At 45.4% G+C, this 21,672-nt stretch overlaps 1 protein-coding gene across 5 annotated transcripts in view; it reads left to right on the forward strand.

Moving 5' to 3' along the window:
• Window positions 1-21,416, forward strand: part of RUBCN (rubicon autophagy regulator) — a 70,342-nt gene extending 48,926 nt beyond the window's left edge. For 2 of the 5 annotated variants that reach the window (XM_020986029.2, XM_020986025.2), the window contains exons 8-22: window positions 1,158-1,202; window positions 4,510-4,605; window positions 5,353-5,468; window positions 6,270-6,471; window positions 7,036-7,137; window positions 8,143-8,217; window positions 11,402-11,462; window positions 12,415-12,547; window positions 13,932-14,077; window positions 14,690-14,754; window positions 15,169-15,407; window positions 16,023-16,084; window positions 17,014-17,167; window positions 18,206-18,299; window positions 18,725-21,416. In XM_020986029.2, coding sequence (XP_020841688.1) covers window positions 1,158-1,202; window positions 4,510-4,605; window positions 5,353-5,468; window positions 6,270-6,471; window positions 7,036-7,137; window positions 8,143-8,217; window positions 11,402-11,462; window positions 12,415-12,547; window positions 13,932-14,077; window positions 14,690-14,754; window positions 15,169-15,407; window positions 16,023-16,084; window positions 17,014-17,167; window positions 18,206-18,299; window positions 18,725-18,891 — 1,757 coding nt within the window. In that variant the 3' untranslated portion in view covers window positions 18,892-21,416. The remainder of the gene's footprint in view (window positions 1-1,157; window positions 1,203-4,509; window positions 4,606-5,352; window positions 5,469-6,269; window positions 6,472-7,035; window positions 7,138-8,142; window positions 8,218-11,401; window positions 11,463-12,414; window positions 12,548-13,931; window positions 14,078-14,689; window positions 14,755-15,168; window positions 15,408-16,022; window positions 16,085-17,013; window positions 17,168-18,205; window positions 18,300-18,724) is intronic. The other 3 variants (XM_078146750.1, XM_078146749.1, XM_078146751.1) reach the window with 3 other exon arrangements.
• The last annotated feature ends 256 nt before the right edge of the window (window positions 21,417-21,672 follow it).

The raw sequence follows: 21,672 nt of genomic DNA on the forward strand, positions 1-21,672 counted from the left end.
TTGCAGCCAGGAATCTCTAGCTGACAAAGGAAGTTCACTATTGCTGATGGTCTTGTAAATATAATCTGGGGAAAAGAAGGTTTTCCAGCCTACCTGATTCTGTGGGGCTTTGAAAATTATTATTCTATTCCTTTATCATTGTTTCTGAATGGATTGATTCAAAATGGATTAAAAAGCCTTTCCTGGGTTCTCTTTCCTTGATCTCAAGCACTAATAGAAGCTAGGGCCCATAGCTATTAGGGCTAAAGGGATTCCCTTAGAATTTTAAGTCCCTCAGCCTCTTAAAATCAGAGAAACTACATCCATGAACTTCAAGAACAATTTCAGTAAATTCCTACTTCCAGTATTTCTTTTGCTCAGGCTAGTTTAGCACCAGGGAAATGGGGTTTGCCATTTGCCCCATCATCATCTTCCCTAGGCTGTTTGGATGTCTAGCAGCCCTCTAGTGGGTTTCCGTTGCAATGGCATTCTCACAAACTCAAAAAGCTGACGTGAACCTTTTATGCTTGAAAGCAGCCTTGGGTGGGGAAGGTCCCCATTTAGAAAAGAAAGGACAGGAGAAGAGCCCTGGCCAACAGCTGGGGCCATCTTTGGTTTCTGTTGATATTCCTACAGATGCTAAAGGTTTGTTTCTTGGAGATTAGGAGATGGGGACTTCATCTTCAGCTGTCCATGTACACAATGATTCCTTTGACCATGTTGTTAATTTGGCTGATCTGGAGATTCTAAGAAAAACTCTGAAAACAAAGTCTTTGTCCTGATTAGCCTGATGACAGCCCCAGGAATAGCTGGGCTGGGTCCTCTGTTCCAGAATTTTTGCTAGACCCTGGTACCTTCCCTGCTCTTGCTTACTGGCCTGTGGCCATAAACTTTCCTCTGCCCTTTATTCCTGAATCTATGCAGAGGGAAACCCAAAATTCCAGAAACAGTATTAGAAATGGGAACCATGGAGGGCTTCATCAGCAGGGTAAGATATTCCCCTGAGATGGTGAAAGATGGTATGTGGTAAGTAAAAGGCTCTCGCTCTCTCTCTCTCTCTCTCTCTCTCTCTCTCTCTCTCTCTCTCTCTCTCTCTGTCACTCTGTCACTCTCTCTCACTCACTCACTCTCACTGTTGTCTCTGTATTCTTTCTGCCTCCCTTTCTCTCCACCTACAGAAGGCCTCAGGAATATCACCATTATAGTTGAAGATCCTGTTGCAGGTTTGGGAACCAGTCCTGTTCTCTTCCATCTCCTCACCTGCAACCATTTCTTTGGCTTGACTCAGAGCCTCCCTTCACATTCTGGTGTTAAATCAAGTCTGGTTAGTTTGGAGGCATCTTTGCCCTTCTCTTCTGTTATTAAGCATTTTCAGGCACCGGGCCTAAGCGCTGGGGATACACAGAAAGGCAAAAAACACATTCCCTGCCTTCAGAGAGTCCACACTACCTAATGGCGGGTAGACACCGTGCAAACAACTACATACATACAAAATAGGCAGCCTCGGGGGGGTAAGGAAAGACCACCTGCATAAGGTTGGCTTGGAGCTGAGACTTGAGGGAAGTCAGGGCAACCAGGAGGCTTGCCACCAAAATTGGCCTGACTGACCATTAAGGCATCTCTGCTGAAGTGAAATGGTTCCTTCTTTTGGCAGCCTCTAGGAGAAGTCAAAAATTATCCACATGATTTTTCCCATTGAAATTGAAAGATATAAGACTTTACAATGGGTTGGGTGGCACAATTTCTCGGGGCTAACACCAAACCACGCTGCTTCTCTTGAGTTAACACCAGTTTGAATATTCCTTCCTATGACCCAGAAGCAGGTGCTGCATGTTCTTTACCGTCCTCACTTCTTTTTGCCCTTTTATCCATTTTCCCTCGTTGTCCAGTTTATGGAGTTGTTTGTTTGTTTGTTTTCCATTTCAGCCACTGCTTAGGATTTTCTCAGTGAAATAAGTCTTGTTCATGTGGTCTCTATTGTGGTTGTTGAGCAAACATTAGAATTGTGTCCAGTGGCTTCTATTTAAGTTTAGATGCTACATTTTAAAGGGAGGCACTGGCAAAACGGGTGGAAAGAATTCAGAAAACCATGTCCTGAAAAAGAATGGTTGAAAAAAATGGGTATACCTAGCCTGGGAAGAAAGAGACTAGGTGTAGATATGATAGTTGTCTTCAGCAGTGAAGTTTTCAATATTTCTAGAGAAGGCATTCCCCTTGTTCTGTGGATGGAAATCCACAGGATTAGATTATTAAGGATGGAAATTCCAAGAAGGCAGATTTTTAGCTCAATCTAGAAGAAAAACTGTTAATTCTTAACAGTTTATTCAGTTATGGAATGGAGTACTAGTAGTGAGGTTCCCTGTTGCCCAAATAGTAAAAATTACCATCTGCCAACGATACTGGAGAGGGACTTTTTCCACTACATCGGTTTCCGCCTGAAAATTCTGTAATTTCTGGGTCATTGGGCATTCCATTCCATGACTGCCTGGGCACAACAGACTCACGACTAATTATTACTGACCTCAGCAACATGTCTTTATTACACGCTACTGGCCTTGGCCGTCTTTCCTTACTCTGGTATCTGGTAGTCAGGGACACACACATCTTGACCAGTGTGATCCTTTTAGAGCTCGAGGTTGAAACAGTACACCAAGGCCTCACCAGACCGTGTGAAAGATAACAAGCCCTAAGTAGGGCAGCTGACAAGTTGGTGTTCTTTGTCAAAGAGGAGAGTTGGGTTACCCTTATTTACTTACCCCTTATTTACCTGCCTGGAACACCCTCCTTTTCTCTTGGCAACTGTGGTGGGTGAAAGATGAAAGGACTGAGGAAACAAGGGTTTGAGCTTCTGAGCATATTGATTTATTAAGCAATGCATGCCAATTGCCTGACAAATTGGGACCAATAGCCTTCCTCAGCTTTAGCACTGGACCCCAAATACAGGGGAAGAGATTTTTTTATACATTAAAAACAATTAATTAAATAAGACCAGTTAATTAAAAGAAAACAGTTAACCAGAGTACAAAATTAGGTAATCCGATTTTTAATTGGAGAAAAGCTTAGGGACTTTCCAAGTTGGGAGAGGGAGCTTAAACAGGTGTAGTTCCCTGAAATCAGGAAAGGTGTCCCACTTCACAAAGTATCTGTATTTAACTAAAGAAACATGGAAACAATAATTGATTGATCAGTACAGAACCAGTTTTCAGATAAGTTATGTGGGTTGCTTAAGATATATCATTGTGAAAAATTGTGCATCAATCTTAGGACCTGACTGGGTGTCTGGTCAGCACAACAGAGGTCCTTAGGTAAGGGTCTCTAAGCAGCAGGCAGAGGTGATCTGGATTCCCAGCCATCCAGGGATAGGTATAGACAATTAAAATAAGGTTTTCTTCTAATCCCACCAATTGAATAAATTTTTCTCACAGGACAGAAGTTGAACTAAACACATAATTGAATAGAAAGGGAACTGAGCTAACTCCAGAATTGAGTCACAAGATGGGGTCAGTGTTGTTTGCTCAGTTCCCACAGTGAACCACTTGCTGTCCTAATCCCCTCAATTCCTCACAACCTCAAGGTCCACTCTGTTCCTGTTCTGGCAGAGAGCTGCCCGTGACAACCTCTGTGGAACACTAGAACCTCCTTTCTTGCATCCAGTCCTGCTTGCTTCCCATAACCGTGTTATGCCGAGACAGCAAGTGACCAGCTTTTGTCACAGTTCTGATAAGGCTGGGTACAGCCAGTTCTGTCTCTTTCACTTGGTATTTCCAGTCATAGCTGTCCTGTTTTTCCCTTCAGTACTTGGTATTGCCTGTATGGTGGCTGCTTGATTTCTTTAGCCCAGTCCAGGAATAGGTTTAATTTGCACGTGTTAAATTTTCAGTCCAGATCCAATTGTATAAAACAAAATTGAGCAGCCAGTGCAGACCTCTTTGTAACTTTGCAATGTACCATTCGGGAAAGGTAGGAAATTTAAATACGTTTGCCTTCCTTTGGCAGTAAAGAGATAGCTTCTGAAGGCAAATGTGCCCTAAATTGAGGATGTTATGAAGGGTGTAGTCCTTATTGGAAGACAGGTGAAATAAATTGGGGTTTTTCTGGCAATCATATACCTCCTTGGGTGTACTTAGACAATTTAGTGGCTCTCTAGGTATCCCATTTCCAACATCTTAGTAAGAAGAATGATCTTGTGAATGGTCCTGGCCCTTAGCAAGAAATCCGCTAGAAACAAAAACCATTGGGTAAGGAAAAAAAAGACAGTGGGGTAGTTGATTTGCTTGTTTCTCACATTCTTATCCACTCTTGCTACCTTCTGTTCTTACTGTTGGAGACCACTTGACTTGACTTCATTTCTCCTTTCCACATTTTCCTGGACTGTTCCCTGTTAGTATGCAATTTCCCCTTTTTTTCGAGAGAAGTAGGGATGGGCACACCATAAAGGCTTAAATTCTAAAGTTGAAAGGGCATATTTCTCCACTGTTCACCCCTTTTTTCTGTTCTTCCTTCGCCCCCTGGTGTGCTGGCTGATATCAGAATCCAGAAATGATAGCTCAAAGTTGAAAGCTCCTGTGTCCTCATCTGGCCAACACAGTGAAGTCAGCATTCCCAGCTCTCTGGACGTGGAGTATGGTGAGTGAGTGTGCGGGGTGTCAGGAAAGCCAAGGCTGGGTGGAGCAATGGGCTGTGTCTTGCTTGTTTTTTTATCTTCGTCCCCCTGCTTTTGCGCCCAACCCCCTGTGCTCTGGAATAGCTCAGCTCTATAGAAAGTACGTATTGTATGGGCTAACTTTCCCTTTCACCATTCCTAACTCTGGTGCTATAAGTCACACTTTTCTGTTACTTTCCTTTCCTGCTGTTCCTCCTTGATACTTCCCTCCTCTCCCTCTGTTGGCCCTTTTCTTGCAATCTGATGGTCCAGATGGGATGGCCGAGATCTCCTGCAGAGTCAGTGGGACCTTGAAGATGCCCTTGTGGAGGCCTTGGTGAGGTGACTAGAGAACCCCTAGTGGCAGGAGGGGTAGGACCATATCTTTTTCTGATTCTTAGCAGAGAAATTTGGGGTAAGGGGTTGGGGTCTGTCTGTCACAGGTCTGGGCAGTGAACTGATCAGGCTCTATCTGTGGTGCTCCCTGAGGGCTGAGTGTCTCCAGTGACCTCACCAAACTTTCCTAACGAGAGTTTCATGAACTAGACTTCCTTAGGTTTAGAGATACTCCCATGGGAGGTAGAGACTTGTTCCCTCCAACTTGGTTCTGTTGTCTGGAGAAGGCTGGGAGCATCTGTGCTATTCCAGATACTTCATTCTTTGACAAGCTGGCTCTAATGATTTGTGTCCCCATTCCAAGCTGACCACATTTTCCCATTGTTCTTTCCCAGATGGTAATCAGTACCTATGTTCAGGGGAAGGCATGTTCCGAAGGCCTTCAGAAGGACAGTCCCTCATCAGTTACTTGTCTGAACAGGATTTTGGTAGCTGTGCGGACCTGGAGAAGGTAAAGAGGCTCAGGGGCTAAAGAGGAGGTGAAAAAAATTTTGGAGGCCGTGGTCCTCACACAAGTCTCCCTGTTTTACCCCTCGCAAACAGAAGCTAGCTCAGATCCGTCTCTGGGCAACTCCAAGGAGCCTTTCTCTCTGAATCTAAATAGTCATCCCTGATCTTTTGCCAGAAAGTAGACAGTGAGGAGAGTTGGGTGTGTCATCAGGTCCCTTGATTCATCACTTAAAAATGCTTTTTTGGGGCAGCTGGGTGGTACAGTGGATAGAGCACCAGCCCTGGATTCAGGAGGACCTGAGTTCATATTCGTCCTCAGACACATAAAACTTATTAGCTGTGTGACCCTGGGCAAGTCATTTAACCCCATTGCCTAGCCTCCCCCCCACCAAAAAAATGCTCTTTCCAGACTCCCTTCCTAAGTGCTTTGATACAAGTCATAGAACAACAATATTCACTCTTGTTTGTGTATGTCTATAGGAAAGACTGCTGTGGAGGCCCTAGATTACAAGGAAGGGCCCTTGGGCCACTGCTATTGTTGTTCTTGTTTCTGCTGGAGATGGTACAGGAAGAGGGGGGCTTTATAGAATCAGAGAGAAAGGAGCTGCTTTCAGATGATGTGGAGCATTGTTGCCCAGCGATGAGGGCAGAGATAACTTAGAAGAGAGATTTTCTAGTGGTCAGCTCGTCCTCTGGTAGCTTCTACAGAGTGGCATTAGCCAAAGCAGTGAGCGTCTGGGGACCTTTTAATATCCCTGGCTCTTCCCCAAGTAAACTTCCTTTGGTTCCTTCCCTGCCCTAGGAGAATGCCCACTTTAGCATCTCAGAGTCCCTGATTGCCGCCATTGAACTAATGAAGTGTAATATGATGAACCAGCACCCGGATGAGGAAGAAGATGATAGTGATAAGGAGATCCAGGAGCTGAAACAGAAAATCCGTCTTCGGCGGCAGCAGATCCGCACCAAAAACCTCCTCCCTGCCTACCCGGAGACAGAGCATGGAAGTGAGTCTCTGGGCCCGTCCCAGCTTGCCCTTGCCTTTTCTTGCCCTGCCCTGCTTTGGTCTAGTCCATCAGGGATCTCCTGAGTTCATTTGGAGCATCATACTCCTACCAGGGGCTGTTCTGCTCCTACACGACATGCTTCTCCATCATCTCATCCCCGTCGTTCCTACCAGACCCGGGATGTTAGGTTTGACCTAACAGGTCTGGCCTGTTTCTCATCAAAGGAACTATTCTTGTCCTAAGTTGGTTCCTGTGTTGCCAAGGGTGATTTTTTTGTTCCTGCTCTGTAATATGCTGGGATAACTCAACCCTCTTGCAAGCCAAGGCTACAAGACCTGACTTTATATTCTGTTTACAAGATGGGTTCTGAGATGACAAACCAGGAAAATGCTTTCGTGTTTTATCCTGTTTACCTGTTAGGGTTTCCCTTGATGCCTCTTTTTGAGTTCCTCCCGTGTCCTATCACTTAGGGCCTCACAGCCTTACCTCTTTTCCTTCTTCGATTGCTGGGTCATAACGGCACATGGCAGTCTGGTTAACTACTTTTTCTCACCCTGAAAACAGGCTTTCTGGTCACTTCCAGTGGTTCCCAATTCAGCTCACGTGATTCAGCACGACTTTCTGACTCTGGCTCCACTGATGAAGTTGATGAATTTGAGATCCAAGGTAAGAGATGTCACATTATTACACTCAAATTTCCGTTGTTTTCTTCCTTCGACCTTGGATTGCAGCCTCAGGAACCTACCCTAGGTAGGCACTTACTTTAAAATGAAACACATTCCCTTGTAGGAAACTAGCTGTGTCTATACTTATTAACAGTTGCTTGCTTGCTGGAGTAGACCTATCATTCTCAGAGATTCTGGGTTTTTATTCATATCAGTCTGGGGAACTTGTTTGCTTATGCAGATTTCCAGATGTAGTAACTGGATCTCTACTCCATTTGACTTATTAATAAGTTGGCTTATTGCTCAAAATACCTAGATAACTTGGAAGTTACTATATCTAGGAGTATACCAGCCACTTCTTAGTTCTTTTCATGAGAGACACTTAGAGATCCTCCCATGTTTCCTTTAAGCCCGTGAAACTAGGATGGAGAAATTTTCTGAGCCATTTAAGTTTAATGAGCTGTCATTGCTAAGAAGTGAAATTTTCACCAAAGGTGACTTTCTGACATTGTATTTTCTCCCACTGTGCAGAGATGAATGTAGCTTTATGACCCTGAACCTACCTGCTAACACCAAAGCTTCTATTATAGAAAGATAGATGTCCAACTTGAAGGGAAACTTACTTAAGAACCCTGGAGTGACCTGGTGCGGTTGCCCAGGGGCTGTTACTTGTCAGGTTCAGTTTTTTCAACTGGCAAGAAATAGAGCAAGCATTTGTGGACCAGCTGGGGCTATGGTTGTTACCTTGCCACAGGGAGCATGCCTGCAGATGGGTTTGGAGAGGTGGAGTAAAAATGTCCTTTGAGCTCTGGTGGGTACCTGCTTTCTGGACTTGACCTCAGTCTCCCAAGGAAGGCCAGAGTTTGATTTGGGGATGTAAAAGTGAAGGGTTAAATCCTGACACCCAGAAGGAGGTAATGGGCTCCAGTCTTGTCCCTGCCCTGTTACTTCTCCTTCCTGTGACCTGAGCACTGAAGTGCACCGTTTTGTTACCGTTGTTACACAGATGGTAATGATGGGTCTAACCTGATTCACTCGTCAAAGAACGGACTGTCAGTGTCCATGGCTTCATTGTTTTCAGGTAGCCTGTGTGAAGAGTGTTCTCTGTGTGTGTTTACGTATGTCTCTAGCACGTGTGTGTGCCCTATGATTCATGTAGCTCAATGTTAGAGAATGACAAGGCTTCTTGGGGGAACTAGGTAGAAACCTGAAAATAGAAGCCATATATGTAGAATGAGCCTTTTGAACTCCCTGCCTTACACAGTCCCCACCACTTATCTTATGGTTCTCTGATTCTTTCTTCCTCTGAAAATTCCAAAATAAATGGTGAATATGGGAGGTCAATTGGGGATGAGTAGTCAGATTTATAATTTAGTCACTAGGTAGAAAGATTATTATTAAAGGAAGTTTGTAGAGTCTGAATTCAAGAGCCTGTACTCAGGATTGGCTCTTACCAGGTAGACAGTGAAGCCTCGCGAGCCAAACCACTAGTTCTTTGCAGGAGCTAACCACTTAAAGGTAGAACACATTCTTCCGTACTTATAATTAAAAGCAAAATGTTTTATTAAATAGCTAAGTATACATATTAAATAATATTACTAATTACTTTTATATAAATTAGTATATGCAGTTAGAAGCAGTATAGAAATGCAGGAGTTTAGGTAGCTTTCACATTCATCCTTAACTGTTATCTATCATTAATTAATCTAATCTTTCTTGAGTAGTAGAATAGAACTAACTTACCCTAGATCTAACAGTCCTCAAGCCATTTTAGCTTCAAAATCTTTCCTCAACGGTCAGACTTTTCCATTATAGCCGTGGTCTCTTTACTTTGTTTAGGCTGTTGGGTCTAATGAGGAACTGGGCCTTATTTGGCCTTTGTGACACTTCTGTTCAGCCAAGATGCTTTTACCATGTTTCTTCTGACATCCTTGCATCCCCTCTTAGCTCCATTTGTTCCCTTTACTATTCAGTAATGAAATTTCTTTCTAAAGATATAATTTCTTGTAGGATTAAAATCCTAAATGCTTGAGGACTTCTCCTCCCCCCACCCTTACTTTTTCTTTCTTTCTTTTTTTTTTTAAACCTGCTCAAGGTCTCCCAACTCAGCTACATAACAAGAGTATCTCTTCTTCCAAGCTAACTGTTGTGGTCTGTTTTCTGGAGTTATCTTCTGTGAACGTAGATGCAGTTGTGACTTCTGTTTGGTTTTCTTCTTTATTCCATTTGACTTGGCAGAAAAAAGCTACAAGGTTTGGAGGAGATGGAAATGGATATCCCCAAGTCTTGACTTTCGTTGCCTGGGAAGCATCAGAACTTGTGTTTTATGATGTAATTTCCATCTCTTAGACATGATAAAAATGGAGATCTGGACCAAATTATGGAGGGACTTGAATGCTGGACCCGGATCTTTGTCCTGGAGGAATCACAACCTTCCACAATGGGTTTTTTGAGCTCTCACAATGAGTCATCAAAGTTTGACAGATGTAACATATTATGACTGAAGACCTTTGAAATTTCGGGTGCCTTTCCTACTTATCCTGTCACATTTTCTGCTTACCTTGAAGAGAACTAGTTACCTGAGGGTTTTCTTTTTCTCTTTTAAATATAGCAGCCTCTTCCATTTCTGGGACACACACCACCTTACCTCCCTTCCTTTCTTATACCGTGGAGACCTAAGAACTTTAAAGCTCAGCCAACTCTCTGTGGTATGAGAGATTGTGTGGGCTTCATTCAGTTTCACATGCAGGGGAAAAGCACTGGTTTGGGCTCAAAGGGCTAGAATTTGAGCCCCAGCTCTGTTTCTTAATTGCCTGTTTGACCTTAGGCAAGACAGTTGACTGTCTGAGCTTCACATTTATTACTGTAAAATATCAAGATCAGACTAGATCATCTCTTAAGGCCTTTTCCTACTTAAAATTCTCAGATCCTGTGAATTTGCCAGGAAATTTCTTGATTAAAAATGATCCTGCTCACATAAGTGAAGGACGTGTTTTCCAAAGTCCATCTGCCTTTGAATCTCTTGCCAGAGATCCCTCACTTGAACAAGGCTGCATGCACACACACACACAAACATTTAGGCGCCATATTATTAAGCATAAAATCCATAAAGTTCCTTTAGTGCTAAGGGAATAGAGAATAGGGGAGTAGTCAGAGTTTGAGATGAAGTTCATCAGGGATGGTAAATTTTGAGCCGCCTTTTGAGGGAGTGAACAAGAATGGTGAGAGCACTGGGGTCCTCCTGACTAGTCAGGGGCTGCTGGGCAGCCTACCTAAGCAGTCTTTGCTTGGTCCTCTTCTCCTCTCCTCCGGATCTCAAGTAATTATAGGTGGTGGTTGATAGTACTAGAAACTTAACTCCCAAAAATCTTGATAAGAGGGTAAAAAAAGCTTACTGGCTTCTCACTAACTTAACCCTAAGAGCTCTAAGAAGGAGTACATACAGTTATTTAGTTTATCTCCTTCCGGGAGATACTCAGTTTTTTCTTTGGGGATTTACTGAACCGTAGAGAAATGTCTATGCTCCCTATTTCGTGGGACGATGAAGTCTTTTTGGCTAAGCCTTTTTTTTTTTCCTTTTTGGTGAGGCAGTAGGGTTAAGTGACTTGCCCAGGGTCGCACAGCTAGGAAGTGTCAAGTGTCTGAAGCCGGATTTGAACTCAGATCCTCCTGACTTCAGGTCCGGTGCTCTATCCACTGTGCCGCTTAGCTGCCCCTAAGCCTTTCATCTTTGAGGACCTTCCCCCTCCCTCCCCAAAGTTCAGAGGTCTCTCCCCCTGTGGCCATTATGAGACATTTCAGCATTCATTGGGGCAGTACCAGAATAGTGATGGGGCAAGGCCATGTCAGAACAGAGTTTGGTTGGGTTTAGTTGTTTCTTGTTGTTTTGACCTGGCAGTGGCATGACACTGTCCCTGTTAGGATCCTTCCTCAGCTTAATCTCTTTCTGTAGTCTTTTCCCACCAGACCTTAGTATGTGTTTGTGTGAGTCCATAACCACTCTGTCACCCTTGGTGCTGTGCGTAGTATCACTGACTCAGCCTAATCTTCTCCTGGTGGTGTCGCCTGTGACCGCTGAACCATAGGTCATGCCTCAGGCGTCACTGACCCTCACTCCCACCTGTGAGCCTGCTTCCCATCCTCTGTAGAAGACAGCACGTAGTAGTCCCTTGCAGAGTGTCTCACTGGCAGTAGCATAGGATGATTGCTTACTTCACGGTCATTTACCTTCTTTTCTGTTCCCCTCACGTTTTGTTTGTGTTCAGATGCTGACATCAGGAGGAGCGCAAGCTCCAGCAACAGATCCCATCTGTCTTCAGAGTCCTTGTAAGTGTCTCCCTGGCGAAACCTCCTTCCCTGAGGCATAAGGAGAAACCATCAGGTCTCCCCAGGGCCTGGGGACAAAAGGCCTTGGCTGTCTCCGGGGTTAAGGCCACAGGTCTCCTCGGCTCTGTGCCATAGTGGTGAGCATGGAGGCATGAAAGCAGCAGCTGCAAGGTCAGCTGTTGGGGTGTGGGGAGAAGATTCCTACTTTGGGAGGGAGGGAGGACCCCCTTCAGGAGCCAGTGAGATGCTGTTTGGTGAGGGCTTAGCACCATGCCTGGCACCTCATAGGCACCCTATAAATGCTTATTCCACTCCTTCCCTTTTCCTCCCTCCGTTTCTAAGTCTTAAGATTCTGTTCTAAGAAGCGCTAAGCCTTAGTACAACACATGCTTGAAGTGAGGGCTAGCGCTTATTAAGTATAAGTGGTTATGAGGTAAGGGAACTGGGGACTTGAACCCAAGGCCAGTGTGCTTTCTTCCATACCACAAATCAGATCCCAACCAAGGAAGCAGGGGATCTTAGTTTCTGAATATGAAAATAAGAGAATTCCAGAAAATCAGACTTATTAGAGTTGAAACCCCTTGGGGTAGCTAGGTGGCACAGTGGATAGACCACTGACCCTGGAGTCAGGAGGACCTGAGTTCAAATCCGGCCTCAGACACTTGACACATACTAGTTATGTGCCCCTGGGCAAGTGACTTAACCCAATTGCCTCACTAAAATCAAAAAAAAGAAAGAAAAGAAACCTTCCTAAGCAAATTCTGCTTTCAGTTAGGATAAAAGAGAAGCTAAAGAAAAAAAAAGCAGTTGATACAATATGGCCTCCATTCCACACCTCCCTTCTTCCCATAGCCTGGGTGAGAGGTGGGGTCTCCTGGCTGGCCCTACAGCCCTCCGTCTTTTCCAATGCTCAGTCTACATGTTTTCTTTCCCGTCTTGTTCTCTTCACCAGCTCCCACTATTTTCTGCATTCCACGTCAGCCGAGGCTGTGGCCATGGGCCTTCTGAAGCAATTTGAAGGGATGCAGCTCCCAGCCGCCTCAGAGCTAGAGTGGTTGGTTCCTGAGCACGATGCCCCACAGAAGGTAAAGGTCCCCCTCCTGCTCCTTTCACCCCCTTCCGTCCAACTTCAAGCCTTTGCCACAAGGCTGCCTCACGTGGCATTTCTCCTGTCTCCTCCCCGATCCTTTGCATGTGTGACACGTGGGGTGAAGAGACATATTGCCTTCTCCCATCAGTTGATGTGGGAAAAGGGTGGCTTGTGTATCCGCTCCTTTGGTAGTCATAGGCCACACATTAGACTTCTCTCTCTTTGTCACCCAGCTGTGTCTGTGAGGGAGCCGCTTCTTCACCCCAGAATAGACTTTTTCTTTTTGTTTAGCTTTGGGGGTGATAGTTTTCTATGCGGTGAGTCTTGGCCTTAATGCTAGTCTCCTGTCATCCATACGAAGAAAAGCAGAGTGTCAGTAAGATGCAGGACATTTTGTCAAATTCATTCAGAGAGAGGCCAGCTGAGTTTGAGGGTCAGTCTCAGACTTTATATTCATTCCATAGAAATCCAGGGACCCAGTCCCTTCCCTGTTCCCCCTCATCCCTAGGGATCACAAGGATTGGCCTACCATCCTTCCCAATATCCTCCAGACCAGCGGTTTTAACTTGGCATATGTAAACTTCTTTTAAAATATTTTGATAACTTTCAGCAAAATTGATTCTCTTTGTAACCTCATATGTTTTATTTTATACATTTAAAAACATTATTCTGAGAAGGAGGCCATAAATTTCAACACATCACCATAGGATGACCTGAGTTCAAATCCGGCCTCAGACACTTGACACATACTTGTTATGTGCCCCTGGGCAAGTGACTTAACCCAATTGCCTCACTAAAATCAAAAAAAATATTTTTTTGTTTAGCTTTGGGGGTGATAGTTTTCTATGCGGTCAAAATAAAAAAGATTAATACCTCCTGATCCTGGACTAAAGCTAGGTCTGGCCTCAAACCAGACGTGGGATTCTGGGTTAGCACTCTAGTGATCTCTTCCCACTGGGCCATCGTTGCCCCTTGGGGACAGTGACAGAATTTTAATAGCAGAGAGGAGTTCTAGGGGGATTGTTGGAAAATTGTGCCCGAGAACCAGCGTACGTGGCTCAGATGGAGCGGCTGGGATGGAGCCCAGGGAAGATGGGGCAGGGACAGAACTGGCTCAGAGAGAAAGCTAAGGTTACCCAAAGTCACCGTGGTTGTCACTGAGGCATCTTTCAGTCATGGCATTTTTTGATGGGTAAAATATGTGGGATGGATCATGAGCTTCTGGAGGGCAGGGACGGTTTCATTTTTGTCTTTGTATTCCCTAGCATAGTATCTTGCAAGTAGTAGGGGCTTAACAAATTCTTGTTGATTAACCAACAAGGGAGGGATGGATTTCCTATGCTGCTCCCCTCCAGTTCCCTCTTGTCTCTCTCTTCCAGCTCCTGCCCATCCCTGATTCATTGCCCATCTCGCCAGATGATGGGCAGCATGCTGACATCTACAAGCTACGCATCCGAGTTCGAGGGAACCTGGAGTGGGCCCCACCCCGTCCCCAGATCATCTTTAACATCCATCCTGCCCCCACGTAAGTGACCAGTGACCACATTTGTTTTATGAGGTGCCAGAGATTTCTTTTCACCCTTCTCAGTATGTGGCCTCCCCTACCTGCTCATCTGATTCCCTTTAAAGTGGGAGAAGATTATGGCCTCTCCTGAATCTAATTCTTCCAGTGGGTTGATTAGTGACACTGGTTGCTGACTCTGGTACCTACCCAGAGTTATTCTTTTAACAAGTTCACTAGCTACTCGCATTCCTTGACCTTCATCCTCTTTTCAATGGTCTTGAGTGGTTTCTGCTGTATCTTTACAGTATTTGGCATTGAGTGGTTTCCCTCTAGTCTATTATTGCCTTTCTTTCCCTGCTTTTTGATCCTGTATTCTGATATGAAGGCTGTCTACTGTAGGCATCCCTTTCTGAAATTACAGCCTTAATCCCCCAGGGTCAGGTGTGATCCTTCTGAGGTCCTGCTGGTAATTGGGTCACAAAAGCCAGATGGCCAGACCTGCAAATAAGCAAATTCTCTTCTCTTGGGAAGTGAAAGTCCAGTGTTAGTATCTCCCAGCCCCTTGATGTGAAGGCATGCGAGATACAGCAGCCAAACATCTGCCAGTCCTTGACCTACTCCCTCTTGTCACAGGAGAAAAGTTGCTGTGGCCAAGCAGAATTACCGCTGTGCGGGGTGTGGTACCAGAACAGACCCTGGTGAGTATCTCCTTCCCACCTTGCTCCATGGGTTGCTCTTCCCCCATGATCCACACTTGGGAGACAAGAAGTGATATTCAGAGAAGAGATGAAAAAAGAATGATGGACAATATCCAGGGGAAGGAGAAAGAGACTGAGACAGGAGAGGGTAAAGTTGGGAGAACCCTAGCAGTCTGTGTGAATATCATCGGTTGTCTTAGATTGTGTCACTGGGACTGTGATGAAGGAGAAAGCTAGATGTTTCAACAAGGTCCCTGAAGGCTAGATCCTTAGCAGCCTTTGGGGGAGGAGGGGGGCGGAATTCTGTCATTCCTGTGCCTTCCTTCCCACCAAAGATGCTGTTTCTTACCCCGTTAGTTAGATACGGGACCCTAGCTTTACCATTCTGTCTACCTTGGCCTTCCTGCTCCCCAGACTATATCAAGCGACTTCGTTACTGTGAATATCTGGGCAAGTACTTCTGCCAGTGCTGTCATGGGAATGCCCAGGCGGTCATCCCTAGTCGCATCCTGCGCAAATGGGACTTCAGCAAGTACTATGTCAGCAACTTCTCCAAAGACCTGCTTACCAAGATCTGGAACGATCCACTCTTCAATGTGCAGGACATCAACAGTGCCCTCTATAGGAAGGTCAAGCTGCTTAATCAAGTCCGGGTAAGGCTGTGGGAAGAGGACCATCATAGACTCCTTTCCCTTCTCATTGCCTCCTTTCTTTTGTGCACCACCTAGGCTCTCCTCATATCTTCCTACTTTTCTTCCTCTTGGCCTTGAACTTCCAAGTGAGGTTCCTTGTCCTTCCTGATTTTTCTTCCCCCTTCCCAGATGTTTAGGGTAGGTAGAATCCCAAACCTGAGAATGGTCCTGAGTACCTGTTCCAGAGAAGCAGATTTAATGCCTTGTGGATCTGTCATAAATCTCTGGACATGAGTCACTCAGAAGTATTGTTACTGGTAAATTAAGTATTAATTGTCTGCGGGTGGGGCTTTCTGAGTTCTTTTCTCCCCTCAGCCATCAACACTGTGAATTTAAGCAGACCACCCAGGTAACCTGGATGGCCTCGGTTCTCTAGGTCTGTCATCGCTTGTACTGCCCTTGGGAACAGGCTGGACTGGCATACCAGGTCTTCTTAAATTCATGGCCTGCTGTGTTTCTGAGGAGTCTTCTAGTACAGTTTCATGGATAGGTAGGCTTCTTAGATGCCAAGGGGTCAGCCTCTTCCGAAGCCCTAACTTGCCCTTTTTGCCCCCTCCCTCACGTCTCTTTACTCAGCTGTTGCGGATCCAGCTGTACCACATGAAGAACATGTTCAAGACTTGCCGGTTGGCGAAAGAGTGAGTCTCTCGTGGGCTATATGAACCTGGGATCCCTTTCTAGGAACCACTGACAAACTTGTGGGTGCCAGGACTTCTTCACACTCTTAAAAATCATTAAGGATCTCAGAGACTTGTTTACATGGGTTAACTCTGCTGATATTTACTCTATTAGAAATGAAAACTGACAGATTTTTAAAAATATTAATTTATTTTAAAATAAACCCAGTACATCTTAACATCAATAACATTTTTATGAAAAAAGAACTATTTTCTGAAACAAAATTTAGTGAGAAAAGTGACATTGTTTTACATATTCATACAAATGTGATTTCTGGCTTAATAGAAAACAGCTAGAGTCTCATATCTGCTTTAGTATTCAATCTGTTGTGATATTGTTTTGACTGAAATAAGTGAAGAAAATCCAGCCTTATGAAGATAGTTAGAAAAGAGAGGAGATTTTTAATTGGCAACTAACATCTCACTGTTACTAGGAAAATAGTTTTGGCCCCGTAACCCCCATTTCCTTCCCCATAAGACCCCCAGGGGTCTGTGGACCACCCTTTGATTACCACTGCTTTATAGTTTCTCTGTTTCTGAGCTTTGCCTAAGTAAAGCCTTGGCTCTTGGGAGATCTAAAAATGGCATCATGAAGACTCCATCACCAGTTGTGCTTTGGTCACCTTCATCTCATGGAAGAGATTTTTGTGGTGGTGACTGAAATTATGAAGGAGGGCTCTAATCTGTCTCCCATTTAATTGGAAAGTGTCACTTTTCAGGAGCCTACTTACTGTCAGGGTAGGGGGAGTGGTTTGGTCTAGAGCACGTGGGCATAGCAGGAGCATGCTCGGCTGGGACCCAGGGCTCTGTGGTTGCCCACACGGTGGTCTGATGTAGAGGGCTGCTACAGGGCCTCCTCCCCACTGTGTTTCCCTCCTGTGTCCTTACAGCCTTCTGGATGCCTTTGACATGGTGCCGGGCCACTTGACAGAAGATCTCCACCTGTACTCCCTCAATGACTTGAGCACCACCAAGAAGGGGGAGCTGGCCCCTCAGCTTTCAGAGCTCACCAGGGCAGGCACTGCACATGTACAGCACTGCATGGTGGGAACTTTTTGCTTTTTGATTCATGTGAATGCTTTAATTGATAGTTCACTTCTGAGTAAATAGTGAAGGAAATAGCACAGGATTACTTTGTACTGGATTCTTCTTAAATAGATGCAGATTACGAGAAGGGAAACCTCTTTCATGGAGGAGCAAATACTAGGAGAGTTCAATCCTGGCAATGCCCTTGAGTCACCTAGCACAAGTCTTGGTGTCCCGAATGCCTGAAATCCAGAGATCCCTTACTTCAGTGCTCAGACAATTTCCATTTTGAGTTCTTAGGGTCTCCCCTGTTGAGGAGCTTGGAGCAAGGGAAGGGGCAGAGAATCTTGCTTGGGTTTAGGAGGGTGGCAAAGGTTTCCACTTCCGTGGTGGAGAAATGACCTTACCCTTTATATTTAATGTTTATTGTGTATTTAGGACATTTTGTTTTTAAATGATAACCCAAACTGGAGCAATGTATTTAAGATGCCCTAGATAACAGAGAATTTTGCTAACTGACCTTGAGGTCATTCCCTTCTCTTCTTTCGCCTCATTGAGATTCAGCCCCATGGCCAAGGGCATCAGGAAACCAGTCTTGTTCTTGGCCTTTCTTTCCAGAGCTTCTGCCCAACATTCTTTTTTTGTTTGCTTTTTTTTTTATTTTGGCAAGGCAGTTAGGGTTAAGTGACTTGCCCAGAGTCACACAGCTAGTAAGTGTTATGTGTTTGAGGCTAGATTTGAACTTAGGTCCTTCTGACTCCAGGGCTGGTGCTCTATCCACTGTGCCACCTAGCTTCCCCTTTGCCCAACATTTTTGACCCACAGTTCTGTCCTCTTCTTCCCCTGTGGGGCTCTAGAGTTCGTAGTACATGGAAGGAAGTGAGTCAGGTCTCATGGCCAGAAGGAGAACACAGGCAGACTTTCCAGCCGGGCACTGTGTGTTCTGACTCCCCAGGCCCCCCTCCATGCTTGCACTGCCCTCCAATGTGATGGCCCCTTCATGCTGGCCCCTGGTATTCTGCCCTTAATCCCTTTCCTGTCTGTTTTCTTCTTCAGCTCTGCCAAGCTAAGGGCTTTATCTGTGAGTTCTGTCAGGATGAGGATGATATCATTTTTCCATTTGAACTTCATAAGTGCCGGACCTGTGAAGGTGAGGCCAGAGGGGAAGGAGGGAGAACAAAAGTAACCCACCTCATGCTGCCTTCTCGGTTGTCAAGAGTCACCTTTTGGAATCCTGAAAAGGACAACAGAGTGCGGTTCAGGAGGGCTGGGTTCTAGTCCTAGCTACCAAAGGACTGGAACCAGGTCTTTTAACTTTGGGGACCCTCGATTTTCTTAATCTAACATAAAATATGGAAAATAAAAGAGTGAATCAGGTGATCTGAGGGGTCTTTTCCAGCTCTGGGATTTCAAATATGTTTTTGTCTTGTTTTAATGAACAACCATCTGTGCTATTGTGGTAGTCCTATGCGTCACTTTGTGGTGAGTTGTAATTAATCCAAGCCCGGGATAACAGAGACCTATTCTCTTTGTTTCTCTCCTCTTTCTCACTACCCTGCTCCCAATCCTGTGTAGAGTGTAAAGCTTGTTACCACAAAGCCTGCTTCAAGTCTGGAAGCTGCCCGAAGTGCACACGGCTGCAGGCCCGCAGAGAATTGCTGGCCAAGCAGAGCCTGGAGTCCTGTGTGTCCGATTATGAGGAGGAGGAGACAGCCGAGGCCGTGGCTCTGGAGGCCACCTGAAGAATGGCGCGTGTCACGACACTCAAAACTGAGCCATCCTGTGTACTCCCCCCTCCCCAACCCACCCTGAGGGGTTTTTTATTTTATTTTTTATAACTCATATGAGCCCCTCATCTAGGCACCTTACCTGGTATGTGCCAGGTTACTGGGCTCCCTGCTTTCCAGTCTGCTATGGAAGAGGATTTGTTGGGAACCAGAAATTTCCACCAGGAGTGGCAGTGGTCAAGGACTTCTGGACCTCACTTCCTTTGCCACCTTCTGGTCCTTCAGTGTGCCCTTCCTGGTTACTGCCTCATATCCTCAGTACACATCCCACTCTTTTCCTGTTGGTACCAGAGCTTTTGAACCAAGGTTTTCCCAAGTCCTTAGCAGAACCTACTTGCTTCTCCTTTCCTACTAAAACAGTAAATTTTTTTTTCCTTTCTTCCTCTCTCTCCCCCCAACCCTGGAATTGGTTAGACTAAACCCTGAGGAGGAGCAGTGTAAAGCAGAAATAGCATCCTGGGTGTGCTGCACCTACTGTCACTTCCCAAGCAAACGAAATGTCCACAGAGCCTATTCTGGTGGGGTTGGCACAAGGGACAGGCGCAGAATAGCCCTCTGATAACAGCTCCTGTGGCTGTCCAAGCAAAGCAGGTGTGACTGAGGCAGCAGCTCATTGCCTGCTTTAAAGGGGATTCTCCACGTAGGTGGATTGAGGTGTGTCTCTCCTGTTCTGTCAGCTCTTGTTGCATGTTAAAATTCCAGCCCTTAGCCATTTCAGCATTGTGGTGAGGGGAGGATCTTTGGCAGTCAGGCAAGTTCCCTGATATCACCATAAACTGAGTGCAGAAATCCTGCTGCCTTGCTTACGGGTTGTCCCGCTGCTGGGGCCTCTGGTCAATGGTGACTGTAGGGAAAGCCCAGCTCTCCTTCCTCTTCGTGTCCAGTAGTGAACCCAATGCCATCCTCGGTGCCCGGTCTTTGTTGTCATCCCTTTTGTGGTAGGTACTCCCCCCTAGGGGAGGCAGAGCCAAGCTGTCGCTGTAAGTGGCTGGGTCCCTGTGGGCAAGTGACTTATGTTCCTCCTTTTGCTAGACACAAGTCAACTGTTGCCAATTATGCACTTAAAAACCCTTAATCTAGCCTAGTGACACTTAGGTATCCAATTGTCCTTTTCGTTTTAAATTATTTTTTCATTTTATGTACTTTGGGGAAAAGTTTTCAGTTTGGAAATGTATGCATTTGTGGAAGGTTTTTTGGTCACTTTCCTATTGGTGTCTGTGTCCTTGTCTACCACAAGTAAAACCAATAGCCCCAGACTTTGAGGATTGCTGCTTTCTGGACTGCCATTGGGCACTTTTGTCTTCATGTTCCTGTCTTCCTGCTGTTGCGTGTGTCTAATGTGGGCAGTCTGGCCCGTGGGCTGTCTCAGGGAGGGGAACTGAAAGTTGTGTGTGTTCAGTGGAGGCCGATAGAGTGAATGAGTTGAGAGCACCATAGAAGTGAGTCTCAGTGGAAGAAAAGGTGTGATCAGAGCATGGCCATAGTGGTAGGTAAGTAGTACAACTCCTGTGGGAGATCCTCAGTGTGGCTCAGTGTGACTGTGACCTGAGTGCTGGCCTGTGGTCATTGCCGCTTGAGCCTCCACAAAGCCTAATTGTCCCGTCCCGCCCACAGTCTCTCCACCTTTAGGCTTGGAAGCCCATTTGCCACGTCCCAGAACCTGGAGAAGGGGCCTTGAAAAGCAGTGGTGATGGGCCCGCAGGCCTACTGGGGTGGTGATCCCTGCCTTCAGGTTTGACATAGGCCACCAGGCCAACCTTCCTTCATCTAGTCCCTCGAGGAGGGAGAAATGTGCTGCCTAGTGCCCTGCCCGTTTGCCATTAGCAGCTCAGCCCAGTTGGGGAATCTTGCAGTTTTCTGGTTCTTTCATTTCCTTCACTTCATTCCAAGTTGTTAATCTGGTTCAGTAACTGTCAAATTCCCATCACCGTCCAAAGGGCCCCTGGTTTTGAGTTTTGTTTTTTGGGGGATGGAGGGATGAGGAGAAGAACATTGTATATGTGTGTGTGAGGGGGGAATGGAATATGAGAATGTTTTAAAAGCACTTTTCCAGCTTTTCAGTATCTGAAAATCCAGTGTTCTGTGTGAGGAGGGATTTCTCTGTGCACTGATTTAATTTGGGGGTGGGGTAAAGGAGCCACTGAACAAAATCTCTTCTTCTGTATGGAGTGGGTAGTATTTATTTTCTGTAAGTGAAGGAAAAGGCAGCTGCTTACAAAAGTGGGGACAAGATTCAAGACATGGCAGAGGGGTGGAAAGTAAATATTCCACACCAATGAGGCTGTTCTTGACTTTCTTCACCAAGATATTAGAGTCTATTGTAATAAATAATGTGATTAATGTCATGAGTATAAATAGAGAAGGTCCGTCTGTGTGTCATAAAGTACATTGTATTCTGAGCTGGATTTTTGCGTGCTGTATTGTACTTCTTACACAGTCTAACAGTCCAATGTCACCTTTAATAAACTATGGAAATGAAATTCTTCCTGTTTTCTCCTGTCCTTGCAGATTAGGGGCCCACCAGGAGCAGAGCACGTCCAAGAATGGGCAGGTTTCCCAGTCTGGGCCATAGTGTACACAAAAGGATCTTTTAGATGTCATATTAGTTTGGCTAGAACGTGACTTATTAAACATCCACCTCTTTTGGTTCAGCAGCTTCACACATCATCTCTGCGTTCGTCTATGGCCCCAGTCTTGGCTTCTGTCTAAGGTTCTCTTAAAACTCCAGGTACTTGT

The sequence above is a fragment of the Phascolarctos cinereus genome, unplaced genomic scaffold, assembly GCF_003287225.1.
Source record: "Phascolarctos cinereus isolate Bilbo 61053 unplaced genomic scaffold, phaCin_HiC Scaffold_726;HRSCAF=1367, whole genome shotgun sequence".
NCBI lineage: Eukaryota > Metazoa > Chordata > Mammalia > Diprotodontia > Phascolarctidae > Phascolarctos > Phascolarctos cinereus.